Raw genomic sequence first — 18,163 nt, forward strand, 5'->3', positions numbered from 1 at the left:
CTTCGGTTCGGCAGTGGCTGGCAAGACTCCGCTAGGCATTTCTTCCCCGGCATCATTTGCGTAGCGGCACGTCTTAATGGTTGGTGGCAAGACCCTGCTCAGCAATAACCTTTCGCAACGGCGTTGTCGTTCACTTCGCGGGGCCACTTTGCACGTCAAATAGACTCAACGATCAGGTACTCACACACGCACACGAGCACACACTCACACCCACTAGACGCAACATGCAACGGCATCTAACCTCCCCCCTCCCACGTAAACTCGGTAGCTTCACTCCTCGGACTCTTGAAGCGTGCACCGTGTGCTGCGCGTACACTTGCTGTCCAAGTCGACTAAGACACATAGAACGAAGAGCGATTTACATCAGGCAGCGACTCCATGCAACCGTGGCATTTTGTGGCGAACGAGTCGTTTGCAGTGAAACAACTGTGCAAGTAAAAACGACAAAAGCAGTCAATATCGAGCAAAATCAGCAAATACCGAGGGTTGAGGTGACGATGCCTGGAATCCACACTTACATAGAGCAGAGCCAAGACTCAGCCCCAATCTTAATATTGCTTGGCCCAAACACACGCTTTTGACCGCACTTGTCGCACTTAGGATTCCACACGCTCACGTCGGCACGGCACTGTGTCCCAGCGCACTTCCACGTATCTCGAACCGTCTCAAACTGCACTGTAAGAATGCGCTGTGTGCGGACATCCATTCGACGTACGCGGATCATCGAGTTTTTGACGTTTTTCGCTGTAAAGGGAGCAGCAAACAAGCTTTACCATCAGTATCACTAGTACTGTACAAACCACCCGATGTCGTAACAACGTACAATTGAGTTCTTCTACCGCTTCTTGAGCACCCTCCTCAGTTTCAAAAGTCACGCATGCGTCACCACGACCAACATGGGTGCGCTGGCTAGGAAAGACGTTGATTGCTGGAAAACCAGTGTCTTGATCAACCTACGATGCAAAGTCAGTCAGTGCATCAAACACGGAAAATCTGTTGATGGGTACTCACCGCGACACCAAAACGCGCGAAGTCCTCCTCAATCTGCTCGGCGCAGACGGTGGGATTTACACCAGTAACATATACCTGTCTCGCCATCAACGCCTTGTCCACTGAAACACTATCTAGGTCAAATCGAATATCCTCAACCTCTTTAACCAACGCGCTGCCGTCATCGTCCGAGTCAGAAATGAACATGTTGTCGCCGTCGTCGTCGAACGTTGCAAGGGCGCCAGGTGCGGGTGGAGCGTCTGCGTGATGAAATATTTTCTGCTTTTTGGCGAAGCTCTCCCTCTCTTCAATTTCCCCGTTTTGACAAACTTCACCCAGCTCAGGCGGATCACCCGACTTGTCGGTGTCCCTCTTCTTGCTTAAGTCATGATAATTCGGCGACGGAGACCGGCGATTGATACGCGGGTCTCGGTCCCTACTCGAAACAGTCCGCTCCGAATGGCAATAATCATGATCACTCGGCCTCTCTCGCGACCATGATCTTGACCGGGAGCGACGACGGTACCGACTGTTACCATGATCCCGACCTCGAGGGCTTGGAGAGCGAGATCGGGAGCGTGACGACCCCCTTCGTCGAAGATCATCGCGGAACTTACCGTCTCTGCTGTAACGATCTCTAGAGGATGGCGATGGTGATCGATTTCTCCAACGATCATCATCACGTCTGTATTTACCGTTTTCACGACCACACCGCCCACGGGATGGCGAATCATACTTATCTGGCGTCGCCGACTTTGAGGCTTGCGGACCGTAGTAACTTGGTCCAAAATTTTTGTTCGATGGCCCAGAGGTTTTCTTGCGTCGTTTGTTTTGCGTTTTCCCTGCGACGTTTCTAGACCCATAGTCATTTCCTGGCGAAGGTTTAGATTGTACTTCCTGCCCAGGTTTCGCTACCTGCTTCTTCTTTCTTGGAATCGGAAGTTTGTCCAAATCTGTATCTTGCAGCCGGCTTTTAACCATTGGTGTGCCATTTCGCGCTGCTTCTTCCTGCATCTTCTTAAAGCGACTGGAACGCTTGTAGCCGGTCCCTTCGCGAATATCGCTAGCACTCTCTTGCCCATCCATGTGCAGCGCATCATAAATACTTATTTGCGGTTGTTGCCTATATCCGCCTCGAGAGGCGATTTTATCGTTCACCTGCGAAGGTTGTCCATTTGATACAGCTGAGGGGCCTGCATTAGATTCGCTGCCGCTGCCAAAACGGGATTTCGGAACATTCCGAGGTTTTTCTACTGCGTAGGTAGGGGCATCCTCTGTCTTCTTTGCCCCATTATACGAGAGATATTTAGCGCTGGAATTGCCCTCTACCGTTTTAGACATTTCTCTCGCCAGCAATGCCAAAGGCACGTCGTCGAGGTCTTTCGTTGCGTTAGAGGCGTTAGACTTGTTCGTCGGAACCATGGTATATCGGCTCTTCTGTGACCGTTTAGCTCCAGGAGTGTCCTCAGGGTCCAGCATTTTCGTACTTCGCCTGGTCACGGTAAACTTGCCCTTCATGACAGTAGAGGTTGCTATGGGCTTTTTGCTTGGACGAAGTCCGTTGGACCCAATCGACGGCTTCTCTGGTGACGGGGTTTTCTTCGTCTCCACCACTGCCTTCCTTGCATTATCTCTTTCCTTTTGTAAGTGGGTCTCAGCGTAATCGTGGACTGGAAGTGGCTTTGGGGCAGTAGTCGTCGTAGTTTTAGCCTTGGGCTTTAATTTCAGCGGTGTGAAATCAAAGAATTGTTGCACTCCAGCTGTCGAAGAGTCTACCGCTTTTTCGCCACTTTTGTCACTCGGTGGTTTTTCACTGTCGCCACCATTCCCGGTCTCAGGGGCTTTCTGTGCGGACGCAGTCTCGTCCTTCTTGTCGCGAGAAGATTTCGTTTTGCCACCTGTGCCATTATTCTTGTCGGCCGCAGTCTGGTCCTTCTCGTCGCTAGAAGATTTCGTGTTGTCACCTGCGCCATTCTTCTTGTTGGCCGCGGGCTTATCGTCAGCATCACTGTCGTCACTGTAGTTGAGTCCGAGGTCGTCCGTGTCTGATTCATCGCCTTCCAGTACCTCCGTTTCAGCCTCGGAGACGTCCTCGTCATCCATATCTCCATCCTCAGCGTTAGTTTTGGTGTTAATAATTTTCAGTACATCATTCATATTTTCCGCAGTGTCCTTCTTGACACGAGCGCCCTTATCAGCTGCCACTTCAGTTGAAGATACCTGTTCACCGGGGTTGATTTCCTCGTTACCAACTAACAGTTCTTCTCCCTCCAAATCGACTGTACCAGTGTCCGAAAGATCCGCGTCATCGCCGTTTGCATCTACAAATTGTTGGGTTGTTTTCTCCCTGCCTGACCGACTGCCATCTCCCTCCGTTTGTCCATCAACGGTACTTTTCATGGGAGCAGACGGTGCATCTGCCATTACAACATCCTTGTCAGCTCGGTTACTGGGTTGCGAAGGCGTATTGTCCAGATCTTTGTGTCCAGTTCGCGATTGCTGTGCATTTTGCGATACCTCTTGAAAACTCTCCGAGCTCAGAAAGTCTTTAGGAATCTTTAATCGAAGGATTGTCGATCCCTTCGTTGCATCAGACTCATCCGTCTTCTTCGTGCCCTTCACTGTTGTCGAAGCACTGCTTTTGTCACTGTCGCCTGTTTCGTCGTCACTGGACAAAACTTCGATCGGTTGAGTTGAATTCCCCCTTGCGTCTTCTTCATCCGAGCCTTCAATCGATGCACTTTTGGTCGTAGCAACCGCGTGATTCGCCTTGCTCGCTGCAGTACCAACTGGAGCCTGCACTTCTGGTGTCTTCTCTGTTTGAAGGGGGGCCTTATCGGTGTTATCTTGCTGGGTCAATTTCCGCGTGACGGCTGGTTTGCGAGACCGTAGTTTCTTCTTCTTTTGCGTCGACTCTCCTTGCCGCAGCCGCTTCCTTTTCCGTTTTACAGGTTTCTTGTCCTCGTCACTGTCCAGGTAGTCATCACTGAGTAGATCCACCACTTCAGGCTCGTCCTGCTCAGGAACCTCTTCTTCTTCCGCCGGGGAGTAGTCACTGCTGAAGTCGTCTTCACTTTCACTGTCGCTGTCGCTATTGCTATCACGTGTAATCTTCTTAACCCTTCGGAGAGCCTGCCGCTGTTCTTCCTCCGAACTCATCCCGTACCGATGAGTATGCTTACGTCTCCGTCGCATGTTTTCTTTACGTCGGATCACCTCCGGGTCGCGGTAGCCCGTAACCCAGCTCAACATCTCAGCAGCAACCTCGTCCGGCTTCGTCGCCGTTGGCACTGCTGCCTTCTTCTCGTGTGGATCCTGCGGACTCTTCAACGACACGTGCTGCATGAACTTGGACTGTGTGGATCCAGCTGCAGCTTTCGCCCCTTGAGAGGACTCGCTCCCCACCTTCCCACTTCCTCCGAAATCCTTCGACAAATGTGGCGGCGTGCTCTCCTCCGTCTTGCTCTCTTCAGCATCGGAGGAGGTCTGTAGGTGCGTCATATCCAGATTCAAGTCCTGCATCAGTTCCTGAACGGACTCGTCGGTCCCTAGCGTCGCACTAGCAGTCGTCGCCGTCGTCGCTGCTGGCTGTACCGTCTTGGGATCCAGCTGGGACATGGGCACCGCCTTCGCCTTGGGCTTCAACGTGGGCGACGCCAGGTTGGAGGGCATGGCCAGCGGCTGCAGGGGCGCGGGCGGAGGCACGGGGCCCGCTGCCTTGGCCGCCTCGGCCTGCAGCAGCTGCTTCATGTCGGAGGCGTCCACGTCGCCCAGGAAGTCGAGCGCCAGGTCGTCGTCCTCCTCCTCGCTGGCCGCCGCGTCGCTCTGCAGCGAGCGCTGGTGCTCCTTGAAGCCGATGTGCGCCCTCACGCGCCGGAAGAGCCGCTCGCGCTCCTGCTGCTCGTCGCGGCGCCGCGCCGCGAGCCACTGGCGCGCGCGCAGCAGCTCGCTCTCCCACAAGGCGGCCGCGCTGTCGCCCATGGCGCGCTGATCCGTCGGCCTCTGTGGCTCGGGAGTGCGGAATGCAGAGTGATGGTCTCTGACTGATTCCCGTTGTGAAAGGCGAAAGCTCTTGGTCTTAGAGAGGCCAACGGTAAGTCGCTCGCCATTGGCTGAAAAAGAGATATCTTAACGTCCAATGGCGCGGCATTGCGTCAAATGGCGGAAGAGCGGCACGGCGCGGACGACTCGAGCATGGCGAAGCTGCGCGGCTACGACTTCTACCGCGCCATCGGCTCCCCGAAGCGCATCGTGGCGCCCATGGTGCGTGACCGCCGGCGATTCCGCGTTGGAACGAGCCGAATCGGCCGCGTGGCGCCACCGTGGAAGCGTGTCAAATACTGATAACCTCTTTGCGGCCAGGTGGACCAGTCGGAGCTGGCCTTCCGCATGCTGTGCCGCTCGCTGGGCGCCGACTGCTGCTACACGCCCATGCTGCACAGCCGCCTGTTCGCCGAGAGCGCCGAGTACCGCGAGAAGATGTTCGAGCGCCACGCGCAGGACCGGCCGCTGGTCGTGCAGTTCTGCGGCAACGACCCCAAGACGGTGCTGGCGGCCGCCAAGATGGTGGAGAGCCGCTGCGACGCCGTGGACCTCAACCTGGGCTGTCCGCAGGGCATCGCGCGCAAGGGCCACTACGGCTCCTTCCTCATGCACGACAAGGACACGGTCCAGGCCATCGTGGAGACGCTCAGCGCCAACCTCAGCGTCCCCGTGACGGTCAAGATCCGCGTCTTCCCCGACGCCGACGAGACGCTCGAGTTCGCCGACATGCTGCAGAAGGCTGGCTGCGACCTGCTCACGGTGCACGGCCGCACCAAGGAGATGAACAAGACGGCGGTGCGCGAGGTGGACTGGGACATCATCCGGCGCATCAAGGAGCGGCTCACGATCCCCGTGATCGCCAACGGAGGCATCGAGACGCACGAGGACATCGCTCGCTGCATGGAAGCGACGGGCTGTGACGGCGTCATGAGCTCCGAAGGGCTGCTGGAGAACCCGGCGCTGTTCGCCGACACCAACAACACACCTGGCGAGGACACGTCCTTCTTGGCGCTGGCGAGACAGTACCTTGAGTGCGCGACGCTGTACCCGCCGGCGAGCGACAAAATCGTCCGTGCGCACCTCTTCAAGATCCTGTTCCAGGACCTGCGTGTGCACTCGGACTTGCGCGATGCGCTGGCCAACGCCAAGTCTCAGGTCGAGATGGTGGACATCATCGAGGAGCTGGCAGTGCGACTGAAGGAAGCAAAGAGCGACAGCGCGGGACCTGAGTCCAAGAAGGTCGAGTACGCAGCCGAGACGAGCTGGTATCGCCGCCACCGACAGGGACAGGAGAAGCTTCGCCGCCGCGATTCGTACGAGAAATGCCTCGACACAGGTTTCGGCAGCCTGTTCGCGTAAGCAACGCTTGTTGGGGCTGTTTTCGAGTCATCAGAGCTCAGCTTTGCTTACAAATAGAGTCTATTTGATCCTTTGCACGTCACTTGCGATACTGCAGTTGGTGGTGGTGTTGTGTTCTCTATGGCGCTTCGCGGTGGCGTGCTGAAGGACTTGTGCCGTCCTACCCTAATGCGGAAGCTGCCTCATTATGACTCCGAATTCAGACCCATGCCCCAGCCCAGTTTCACGCGCTTCTCGCGTCGGGGCAAGCTATCATCGGTGTCAACCATCGGTTGCGAGGGAGAATATCCGGCAGAGGCCGTGAAGCTCGCCGGCAGCGGAACATACTCGCTGGCATCTTGCATTTCCACGTCCTCCATAGCGTGTTTCACCTCTCGTCGTGAGGTAGACAACGATCTGGATTTCCGTTTGTCAGTTCTGGGCCTGTGCCGGTCATGATGGCTGGATTTGTCTCCACCCGAGGATGATCCATCGTGTGCCGAGGATGCTGAACGCTTGTGACGGTGGTGATCACTGTTGCTATGCCTGTGTGAAGAATGGTGGTGTGACGGTCGTGCCGAACCGCTGCTGCGGCTACTGCTACCAGCACTTCGGTGTTTCTTTGCCTTCGACTTCAGTAAGTGCTGCACGAGTTTCTTTTTCTGCACCGGGAAGGTTGACGGGAGCCCGCTGAAGTCGAAAGTCCGCCCGCTGCTGCGAACGCTGTCGAAATAACGCATCTCCAGCAGCTTCTTCACAGTGCAACGCCTTGAAGGATCCAACTGGAGCATTGCCTCCAACACCTCGACAGCATCCTCGGGGAATTCAGGGAATTTGGAGCGTTGCTCCAGAAGAGTTTTGCGGAGGCGCATCTTGTACTCGTGCTTGGGCCGGAACGTGCTGTATAGAGGGAGCTTGTGCGCGCCTTCCCACGACGAACTAGGCGTGCCACAAAGCCGATAGATTAGATCCAGCTGCACCTTGATATCTGGTCCTTGCAGGAACGGAACCTTCTCGAGAAGAATAGCGAGCGCGACGCAACCTGCCGACCACACATCCGCGCGCCACGAGTACTTGGTCTCGCCGAGCAGCACTTCAGGTGCAGTAACGTACAGCCAAGCACCGTAGCAGTGTTCTTTGCGTTCGCCATCAGTCATCTCATAAGCAGCCATGGAAGACCCTTCACCGTCCTTGGGCTTAATATTAGCAATCTTGCGCATCGCATGAAAGCCACCGAGTTTGATACCGTTCTTGAACACCAACAAATGCGAGGGGGCAACAAAACGGTGAACGTAACCTTGATCGTGAACAGCAGAAAGACTTTGAAGCATGTCGAAGATGGCCTTCTTGCGCAGCTCCGGCGTAAGCGATACGTGGGCCTCAAAAATACCCGAAAACATGTGCAGTGGCTGCTCGAATGCCAAATAGTGCTTTTGACGTGTCAGTCGGTCGATGCCTTCAGGTAGCGGGTTGCCATCGTCGTCAATAGTTGCTGCGAGCAGATCAAGCTCATCGACGGTGGTCGCCGTCGAGGATGGTTTGTTGCTGGTGGCTCCGGATTCATTCGCCTGGCGGTCCTTCCTATCAGCGGGGAAAATAATTCCATAGAGCTTCATAAATCGGTCAGGCAAGAGAGACGAAAGAGTGGTTGCTGCAGACAGCTCACGTAGACACGCCTCATTAATGCCTCTCTCTTCAGTGAAAAACACCTCTTGTTCAAGGTATGGCCAAGACTGCAGATACACAGATTGTCCAGCCAAATCAAGGTTCACCTCGCTTGAAATGATGCCTAAAAAGGCTCGTTTCCGGATAGACTCGACCTTGGTAATCTCATCCGTGTGCAAGCGAGTATCACCGACAATCGTGTCGCTAGCTGCAGATTTTTGGGGGAAAATGGATAACGCCGAGATGACAGCCTCAGCTTCATTAATTTGGCCGGTGGAAGAGCTAGGCACTGGCACGGAGCTACCCATCGCCTTGAACGTGATGAAGTTCTTCACCCCACTCTGCGTGGGTGCTGTTACCCCAAAATTTCTCATTCCCATCGGCACCGATGAAACAGCAGATGCCACGCTTAAGACGGATGGAACAGTCGGTGTAGGCAGGTTAATCCAATGCTTCAACAGCCGAGTTATCCGCTCAGAAATCTCAACGTCCTTCTTATCTTTGGAGACAGCAAACTGTTCCAGATCGAATTCACTGGAGTCCGCATTCTTCGTTTGCTTTTGCTTTTGCTTTTGCTTTTGCTGCTGCGACGCCTTTGACTGTTTTTCCAAGCGCAACCACCGATCTTTCAACTGGGTGCAGATCGATAACGAACAATCCAATAGCATCCGCGCTTCACTCGTGTTCGCTTGTAAATCAAGCTGCGGCAAGAAGTCAGGAATTCTGGTCATAGGAGTGGCTGAGCTAGGACTCAGCGCCTCGGTCACGGCAGCGCTCACGTAAACTACACTGAGCATAACGCACTCCACTGGAGTGCGGGTCCAAATAGGCAACGGAAGAGCCTCCGCTACTAAATGCTTCGCTTCTTTCTGCACCTCTGGTGGCGGCAGTGAAGAAAGAAAAGGGGTCACTTGCTGAGTAAAACCATCTTGGGACATCGTAACAAGTTTCTTCGAGCTTTTGCGAGTTGTTAGAAGATCGAGTAGCGCGTACGGGTCTTCTCCTGTTACATCATAGTGCAATCCTTCCAATAATTCGCCTTCTGCCTTGACGAGGTGGCGCTTGAGAACTCCAAGTTCCGGTGAGGCAGCTGTGAGGCGTTCGGCGGCTGCAGCACCGTGTTTCGCTTTGTATACTTCCTTCACAAAGGCCGTCCACGGCACGTTTCGGGCATGGGCCTTTAAGAATAAGTGGAGCATTGTCGCAGCGTAGATGTCCACCTCCATTGGCATAGCGTGAAATGTGAAAAACCTGTTTAGCGCGATGATGGCACTGGTGGCATCCTCTCGGTCAAGGCGCAGTCCCTTGGCGATATGGAAGATACTCTTCACATACTTCACCCGCAGAGTCTCTTCTAGTGATGCTGAGAGGACCTGCTGAACAGATAGATTCTTCAGCTCCTCTTCGGTAACAAGCCAGTTAAGCTTTCGACCAAAGCAGTACGGATCTTGGCGTTCCACAACTTGCACATTCTCCTTCTCTTCTGACGGCGACGTGTTGTTCTTGTCAGTACTTGCCTGTTGCCGCATCACCTGCACTTTGCCCTTCTGGTAGCGGTAATTTTCTAGCTCCTTCGCACCGGCTTGATATACGCGCAACATTTTGTCTAGCAGATTGCGGCGGTCCAAGGTGCGGCGAAAGGAAGCTGCAAGCTCGTTGCTTTCCAATTCCACCAGTGCCCAGCCCGTGCCATCCAGGAAATGGAACACATCTGCATCTACTAGCGCGTTTGGATGTTTTCGGCTAACGAACAAGCTGCGCAGACCACGGGCGTCATACTCCTTTGGCAAGAATTTGACGAGCAGCGTTTTGGACACAATTTTGCCGTCACGGTCGAGGGGTTCGCCGTACTGATTCTTCTTGGCAGTAGTGAAGCTGCTCTCCAACTTCGCCATAGCCACAGGCGAGGGTGTGTCTACAGGCGACTGTGACATCACCTCCCGCTTCGGCGACGGCTCTCTGCTGCCGGCAGCACTCGACCTCCCCGACGAGGTCGGCAAAAGGCGCTTCTTCGGGATGGCGAACACCGTGTCGCCCTCCCTCTCCTCTGGAGGACAGTAGAGCTGCCACCCGTTCTCTTTCAGCTGCACGTACTGTTTCTCGCCCACTTCCTGCTCCTCCTCGGCGTCATTTTCGTCGGTCTCGTAGCCTGCCGGCTCCAGCAGGTCCTCCACCTCGTACCTGTCCTGGTCCTCGTCGTACGCCTTGATGAGCTGCACGTCGTACTCCGTCTTGTCCTCGGGCGACAAGAAGACCCGCACGCGCTTCCCCACCAGCGCCCGCCCTGTTTCCTGTTTCTCCGGGTCGCGAAAGTAGCCTGTCTGGGCCTCGGCGTCCTTGAGCGCGTCGTTCTGCGCGCCGATGACGCCCTTGCAGCTCGGAGCGCCGCAGAAGCACTTGATCTGCCTCGAGCCCAGCGCCTTCCACTGGTAGTCGAAGGTGAGCTCCTCGCCCACGTCGATGTCCGTGAGCGCGATGACGGCGATGCGCGTCTCGCCCTTCACCGTCCACTTCTCCGTCTTGCAGTTGGGCTCGCAGCTGTGGTTCACGAACCGCGTGAAGCTGCCCTTGCTGCGCGCGTCGATGTACACGCCGGGGGCCAGCAGCAGGTAGTAGAAGTTGAGCTCGTGGCGCGGCACGCTCTTGAGGCGGCGCGCGAGCTCCTTCTGGTCGATGATCTCGCCCACGTACTCGCCCACGATGCTGAGCTGGCCGATGCGCTCGCGCGTGCGCACGCCGTAGCCCTTGTGCTCCGTCCTAAAGGGCTCCAGCTGCGGGTAGCGCTCCGGGTGCTGCAGCCGCTGGTTGCGGCAGAAGGCGCCGGCCGCGCAGGACGGCGAGCACTCGACGTACGTGGCGAAGTTCAGGCACGACACGTCGTCGCAGCGGCGCACGCGCTCGCCGCGGCGTCGGGCGTCCTCGCGCTCCACGGCGTCGGGCAGCGCGCAGAAGCACAGCGCGCCGTCGTCCTCCTCGTCCTCCTCGTCGTCCTGGCGGCTGGCGCGCGCGCGGCGCCGCACCTTGTCGCGCGCCAGGTGCCGCAGCGGGTACTCGTTGCGCTCGATGAGCTGCACGTGGCGCAGCGCCTGCAGCTGGTCGAAGCTCGTGCTGCTGGCGTCCTGCGCCTCGGGCTCGGCCGAGCGGCTGCGGCTGCGGCTGCGAGAGCGCGAGGAGCTCCTCGCCATGGCTGCAGCAGGGGATGACGAATGTGCTGGCGCCCACCGAGCGGACGCTGGGGACGAGGTACAGTGTACCGCTGTGGATTACGGGATTGGGGGAGGGACGAGGCTGCTCTACTCGGCTCTACGACATGATGGATACTCTACGTTGCTCTACCTGAAGTAGTTGGGGACGAGTCTACAGTGTATTACATGTCGAGTAGAACGGCGATGGCGGCGGAGAACAGGAGCGCGGCGACGGAAGCGGCGGGCGTTGCAGTCGTCGCGGCGGATTTCTTGGACGAGCCACTGCTGCTGGAGGACGCGAGAGCGGACGCGCCCTCGCCGTTCGACGGCGTGCGCTTCTCGCCCATCGACGTGCTCGAGTCCGTGTGCTTGTACGAGTTGGCGCTGCTGCCGTTGCACACCGGTTGCAGCGCGGTGCACGCGAGGAGGGTCACTGATATGTGTGGGCAGGTGGTCAGTCAACTTCAACTTCCGACGTGGACATGTAGACGAACAGGGGGAGGGCAAGACGCACCGTTTGTGGGCGTGGGCGGCAGGTTGATGGACATGGTAGTGGGGCACGTCAGGATCTTGGTGCGGCTCGGATTGAAGCTGTCGTGCGTCACGGTCGAGTTGGCCGTCGTGGTGTACGCCTTCTTGAGGTTGTCGTACTCCGGGTACGGCGTGAACTCGCACGCGACCTTGTCGTGGTCGCAGTCGTCCGGCTGGAAGTAGCCGACGCCGTACTTGCCGGCGTCGGCGGTCTTTGTCAGCGCTGCTCGACAAGACACAATGCGTGAGAGGGGGTCGTGGCAAAGGTTACGATGGAGGTGGCACCCGTACCAGTCTTGTCGACCAGGTTTGCTAGCTCGGTCGAAAACTCAAACACGTTGCCGCCCACAATCTCGGTCGTCATGTCCTTCTCCTCGTTCATCCACTTGGCCTGGAGCAGGTGAAGAAGTCGGGTTAGTATTGTCTACGACTGTGGCCGCAATGTGCATTCGCTGCGACGCTTACGTCGTAGAATTCACGCTGGTTCTCGTAGCCGTCGATTGTGTTGGCGCCCTTGTTGCAGCCGAACTCGCCGAACATGAGCGGGCGGGCGTACTTCACGTTGGCATACTCGGCCATCAACGTGACCAGACCACTGGACTGAGAGTACTTCGTGTGAGTGGCGGGATCACACTCGACGTAGGGATTGAATCCCATCCTACGAAGCACAACGATGCGTGGTTAGCTGATACCCGCAGAACAATTTATTCGCTGAGCGGTGCTTACCATTCAGCACGAGTGTTCTCATCGTCGTTCACAGCACAGTCGTAGTAGGAGATCCACTGCCAGCGCGGCGGAATATCCGCAATGTCGAGGCCCATAGGTACTTGGCGCACAGATCCCGAACAGCTCGCTGCATAACTTCGCATGTCACGGAGGAAAGCTTTCACGCATGGAGCTGTCGTGGTTCCGGAGGCGCCGTACTTCACTTGGAGGTTGTTTTCGTTGCCCACGCTGAATCCGAGAGTGTTGTCGTAGACAGAGAAAGCGTTGTAGACCATTTGGCCTCGGGTGAACAACTCGTCCGGGTAGCAATTGGGGGGCTCCAGGTCTTGGATGGAGCAATTCTCGCAACTACATAACACAAGGCAGGTTTGTCAGACTCGAACGCAGTGCTATCTCGCTAGATAATCAATCGGACACTTACGGCGCTGAAATACCCACAAGCACGTAGATGCCTGCCTCTGAGCACGCACACATGAACTTGTCGTGCGATACACTCGGGTCCACCGAGTACAGACGGATCGTGTTGACCCCGAGGTCCTTCATGATTTCCAGGTGCGGTCCCCAAACGTTCTCGTGCTCGTCTGCAGCCCAGTCGTAGTTGCTGACGTCGGCTAATTCGCCGCTGTTCGGTCGGGGGTAGTAAGCCATTCCTTTTTGGCGGAACTCGAGGCCGGTATCGGAGTCGAAGAACTTGTTGCCCTTAGCGATGATCGGGGGAAGCCATGCATCGACTCGAGGGATAATAGCAGCAGCAAACAGCGTAGCGATAGCGCAGACATTGCGAACGCGACGGCTGAAAGTCATTTTGAATGAACTGAGTACTTCGCGAAGCTTTTGACGCCGAGCAGCAAGTTATGGAATGACCTGTCCGCAGATCGAGGCCCTGGTTCTCAATGAATGCCACACCTGCCACACCTGTCACCTCCCATGTAACGTTCTGCGATTCTGTACGTGTCAGCCGTTGCATTTTCACGTCACCTAAATGACCTTGGTTGTTGTTTTCACTGCTGCTCGGCGGTTTTCATCTTCAGTGCTGTTGTTGGCACACTCATGGATACTTCGTCTCATGCCTCGGAAAGATTCCAGCTCCAGCTCTGAAGTCTGGAATATGGCTTGCAGTGGCACCGCAACGGCCGCGCCGAAACGAATGCTGCGTGGGAGTTCTTGAACCGCCATGTTGCGATTGTGCAGTGTGGATTGAAACCTTCATTGGAGCTACTCGAATCAAAAGTGCATACGTTTTGCATTAACTTCTAGATGAGGTCTATCCAAGCCAAACCTACAAAATCTTGGCGGAGACAACCGGTAGTTTTAGAAAATTGAGAGAACAGCGCTTGCAACGGTCACTGCCAATAGCAAGTAAGTTGGCGCCAACGCTGCAGAGGCAGCAGACGTGGTGCTGTTCGACGAGTTCAGGGCGGATGCCGCACTGCTTTCTTCATTTGTGGGCGTCACCTTGTCTCCAACCTTCGTATGCGGCGAAAAGTGCACGTACGAGTTGGCTTTCTTGCCGTTGCACACTGGCTGCGCGACAGAGCACTCCAAAACAGTCACTGCAGTAAACAGAACCAAAGCTACACGTGAGATACTCTCCACGCGCTCCATCGTGTCCAACATTTTCTCTCAGCATCGCATGGCACATTGATTCACTGGAATCGTACCTCCAGGTGTTGACGGCAGGTCGATCGACATGTTCTTCGGGCAGCTCAAAATTGCGTCGCGTTCAGGAGTATAGCTGTCGTGCTCCACCGTTGACGTTGTCGTAGTCGTGTAAGCTTTCTTGAGGTTATCGTACTCTGGATACGGCGTGAAGACGCACTCGGTTTTGTTGTTATCACAGTCATCCGGCTGGAAGTAGCCGATTCCATACTTTCCTGCGTCTGCTTTCTTGGTCAAAGCTGCGTAGCGTATCGAGATACAAGAATCAAATTCGCCATCCGTACTGGAATCTCCAACGCTTCCTAAAGGCACGTACCTGAGCTATCCAGCAGATTGGCGACTTCAGTTGAGAATTCAAACACATTGCCGCCAACAATCTCGTCTGTCATGTTCTTCTCCTCGTTCATCCACTTTGCCTGCATCAAAGCGCAAGAAAAGCACACCGTCAGCTCAGAACCAACATCACAGCACAAGTGTAAGAGCCCGCAGCCCCAATTCTTACGTCATAGAATTCACGCTGGTTTTCGTAGCCGTCGATCGTGTTCTCGCCTTTGTTGCAACCAAACTCACCGAACATGAGCGGACGAGCATAACCCACTTGAGCATACTCGGCCATGAGTTTCGTCAGGCCTGTAGACTGGGAATACTCCGTGTGTGTAGCTGGATCACATTCGACGTACGGGTTGAATCCCATCCTAACAACATACACAACGGAAAAAAAATATTAACAGGCATAACTCACAGACACCTAGCAGTATACAGCTCACCATTCAGCGCGGGTGTTCTCGTCGTCACTCACAGGACAGTCGTAGTACGAAATCCACTGCGACCGAGGTGGGATATCGGCAATATCGAGTCCGATCGGCACTTGACGCACGGCACCGGAACAACTCGCCGCGTAGCTTCGCATATCGCGAAGGAATGCCTTCACACACGGCGCCGTCGTGGTACCGTCAGCACCATGTTTGACCTGGAGATTGTTTTCGTTGCCAACACTGAGTCCAAGTGTGTTATCGTACACAGCGAATGCGTTGTAGACCATTTGTCCTCTAGTGAACAAGTCGTCGGGGTAGCACTTGGGCGGCACGAGATCCAATATGGAGCAGTTCTCGCACGGAGCAGATACGCCGACGAGGACATAGATTCCTGCCTCCGAGCACGCACACATGAATTTGTCGTGCGATACACTCGGGTCCACCGAGTACAGACGGATCGTGTTGACCCCGAGGTCCTTCATAATTTCCAGGTGCGGCTTCCAAACAGTTTCATGCTCGTCTGCGGCCCAATCGTAGTTGCTAACGCTGGCTAGTTCACCGCTGTTTGGTCGGGGGTAGTAAGCCATGCCCTTCATGCGGAACTCGAGGCCGGTGTCGGAGTCGAAGAACTTGTTGCCCTTAGTGATGATCGGGGGAAGCCATGCTTCGGCTGGGGTTACAGCGACAGCTATACAAATTGCGCTGGCAGCGAAAAGGGTGCGAGCACGGAAAGAGAAGACCATTGGAGCTGTTGTCCTGCTTGCGGAAATGGTGACGTTGCCTGAAATTTTGGATCGAGGTCGTTTTCAAGACGTGCTGTGGAGTCGAACAGCAAATTGCAAATGACCAGATCTGCTAGCGCCAGGCTTGTTACTATAGAGTGCAAGAAGTAGTCAGATCCTTTTCAGAGACGAATTTCGCGAGGTTCGAACAGAAGTGTCTGAGACTTCTCGACCTGTGACCAACGTGTCGCGACTATAGTACCAGTTTCTTATGGGTGCGTGCTTCTAACCGCATGGGCACGAGGCGAACGACGGTGTATTGTTTGCTTACTCGATCTGGCGTGTCCAAAGATCTGAACACAACGATCATTTTGATGCTATGAACTTGTCGAGTGCTCGTTATCGCCTTGTAGCGAGCGGACAATACATTCGCACCACGGGAAAGCAGGAAGAGGAGAGTTTGGCGAGCAAGAATTGCATGCAAGTGGTGACTATTGTAGCGACATCGACGTCTCGGTTGATTTCTAAAGAATGGATATAGCGGTGAATAGCAGCGCTGAAGCGGTCAACGCTGCTGTATCGGATGAACTACTCCCAGAACTTGCGATAGCCGTGATTTCTTCGTTCGACGGAGTTCGCTTGTCACCAACTGCAGTAGCGGAATCTACATGCTTGTACGAATTGGCCTTCTCTCCGCTGCATATTGGCTGTGCGACAGAGCACGCCAATATCGTCACTGTATCGTCGTAGGCATGTTCACCAGCACGTTAGGCGCTTTGCTAACTCGTTCACGGCTACAATGACCAGAATTCTTACCTCCAGGTGTCGGCGGTAACTCTGTCGACATGTTCTTTGGACAGCTCAAGATCGCGTCGCGTTCAGGCGAATAGCTATCGTGCTCCACCGTTGACGTTGTCGTAGTCGTGTAAGCTTTCTTGAGGTTATCGTACTCTGGATACGGCGTGAAGACGCACTCGGTTTTGTTGTTATCACAGTCATCCGGCTGGAAGTAGCCGATTCCATACTTTCCTGCGTCTGCTTTCTTGGTCAAAGCTGCGTAGCGTATCGAGATACAAGAATCAAATTCGCCATCCGTACTGGAATCTCCAACGCTTCCTAAAGGCACGTACCTGAGCTATCCAGCAGATTGGCGACTTCAGTTGAGAATTCAAACACATTGCCGCCAACAATCTCGTCTGTCATGTTCTTCTCCTCGTTCATCCACTTTGCCTGCATCAAAGCGCAAGAAAAGCACACCGTCAGCTCAGAACCAACATCACAGCACAAGTGTAAGAGCCCGCAGCCCCAATTCTTACGTCATAGAATTCACGCTGGTTTTCGTAGCCGTCGATCGTGTTCTCGCCTTTGTTGCAACCAAACTCACCGAACATGAGCGGACGAGCATAACCCACTTGAGCATACTCGGCCATGAGTTTCGTCAGGCCTGTAGACTGGGAATACTCCGTGTGTGTAGCTGGATCACATTCGACGTACGGGTTGAATCCCATCCTAACAACATACACAACGGAAAAAAATGTTAACAAGCATAACTCACAGACACCTAGCAGTATACAGCTCACCATTCAGCGCGGGTGTTCTCGTCGTCACTCACAGGACAGTCGTAGTACGAAATCCACTGCGACCGAGGTGGGATATCGGCAATATCGAGTCCGATCGGCACTTGACGCACGGCACCGGAACAACTCGCCGCGTAGCTTCGCATATCGCGAAGGAATGCCTTCACACACGGCGCCGTCGTGGTACCGTCAGCACCATGTTTGACCTGGAGATTGTTTTCGTTGCCAACACTGAGTCCAAGTGTGTTATCGTACACAGCGAATGCGTTGTAGACCATTTGTCCTCTAGTGAACAAGTCGTCGGGGTAGCACTTGGGCGGCACGAGATCCAATATGGAGCAGTTCTCGCACGGAGCAGATACGCCGACGAGGACATAGATTCCTGCCTCCGAGCACGCACACATGAATTTGTCGTGCGATACACTCGGGTCCACCGAGTACAGACGGATCGTGTTGACCCCGAGGTCCTTCATAATTTCCAGGTGCGGCTTCCAAACAGTTTCATGCTCGTCTGCGGCCCAATCGTAGTTGCTAACGCTGGCTAGTTCACCGCTGTTTGGTCGGGGGTAGTAAGCCATGCCCTTCATGCGGAACTCGAGGCCGGTGTCGGAGTCGAAGAACTTGTTGCCCTTAGTGATGATCGGGGGGAGCCACGCTTGAACAGGAGTCACTTGGGTGGACACAATTGCAGCGGTGCATAGTGCGACTGATGCGCAGAGTTTGCGGACTCGGGAACTAAATGCCATGGTAGTAGTGTGCTGGACAAGGTAGAATGGGCAAATGAAGGAGATCACTTAGCAAAAAGCCGTCAGCTTTCTGGGAAATACTCTCGCATTAGGACAGGCGATGATGACCGACCAAGTCGCGAATACCTTTTTTAACCACATTCATGTACAGTTAACCATTACATGCGAAACAGAGTCGGCATCCGCGGGGAGCGCGTTACAACGGACATTCGCATGTGAATGTCG

At 55.0% G+C, this 18,163-nt stretch overlaps 5 protein-coding genes across 5 annotated transcripts; 1 reads left to right on the forward strand and 4 right to left on the reverse strand.

Annotated features, from left to right (window-relative positions):
- Positions 1 to 332: 332 nt before the first annotated feature.
- On the reverse strand, positions 333 to 4,971 carry IUM83_04599 (uncharacterized protein; the record flags this gene model as incomplete). The annotated part of the gene is made up of 5 exons (XM_067928687.1): positions 333 to 426; positions 519 to 744; positions 824 to 953; positions 1,012 to 1,086; positions 2,320 to 4,971. 5 exons carry the CDS (start codon positions 4,969 to 4,971, stop codon positions 333 to 335), a joined length of 3,177 nt encoding a protein of 1,058 aa, XP_067796061.1.
- Positions 4,972 to 5,184: 213 nt separating this feature from the next.
- IUM83_04600 (tRNA-dihydrouridine synthase) lies at positions 5,185 to 6,393 on the forward strand (the record flags this gene model as incomplete). Its single annotated transcript, XM_067928688.1, has 2 exons — positions 5,185 to 5,253; positions 5,353 to 6,393. 2 exons carry the CDS (start codon positions 5,185 to 5,187, stop codon positions 6,391 to 6,393), a joined length of 1,110 nt encoding a protein of 369 aa, XP_067796059.1.
- A 185-nt stretch (positions 6,394 to 6,578) lies between these two features.
- IUM83_04601 (CMGC/CDK protein kinase) lies at positions 6,579 to 11,222 on the reverse strand (the record flags this gene model as incomplete). The annotated part of the gene is made up of 1 exon (XM_067928689.1): positions 6,579 to 11,222. The coding sequence occupies one exon, from the start codon at positions 11,220 to 11,222 to the stop codon at positions 6,579 to 6,581; it is 4,644 nt and encodes a 1,547-aa protein (XP_067796302.1).
- Positions 11,223 to 11,404: 182 nt separating this feature from the next.
- IUM83_04602 (uncharacterized protein) lies at positions 11,405 to 13,283 on the reverse strand (the record flags this gene model as incomplete). The annotated part of the gene is made up of 6 exons (XM_067928690.1): positions 11,405 to 11,655; positions 11,737 to 11,976; positions 12,045 to 12,144; positions 12,219 to 12,411; positions 12,480 to 12,827; positions 12,901 to 13,283. 6 exons carry the CDS (start codon positions 13,281 to 13,283, stop codon positions 11,405 to 11,407), a joined length of 1,515 nt encoding a protein of 504 aa, XP_067796220.1.
- Positions 13,284 to 13,790: 507 nt separating this feature from the next.
- IUM83_04603 (putative 1,3-beta-glucanosyltransferase) lies at positions 13,791 to 17,938 on the reverse strand (the record flags this gene model as incomplete). The annotated part of the gene is made up of 9 exons (XM_067928691.1): positions 13,791 to 14,032; positions 14,141 to 14,377; positions 14,455 to 14,554; positions 14,641 to 14,833; positions 14,906 to 15,581; positions 16,432 to 16,668; positions 16,746 to 16,845; positions 16,932 to 17,124; positions 17,196 to 17,938. 9 exons carry the CDS (start codon positions 17,936 to 17,938, stop codon positions 13,791 to 13,793), a joined length of 2,721 nt encoding a protein of 906 aa, XP_067796060.1.
- Between the last annotated feature and the right edge of the window lie 225 nt (positions 17,939 to 18,163).

This window comes from Phytophthora cinnamomi, assembly GCF_018691715.1.
Source record: "Phytophthora cinnamomi strain GKB4 chromosome Unknown Contig17, whole genome shotgun sequence".
Classification (NCBI taxonomy): domain Eukaryota; phylum Oomycota; class Peronosporomycetes; order Peronosporales; family Peronosporaceae; genus Phytophthora; species Phytophthora cinnamomi.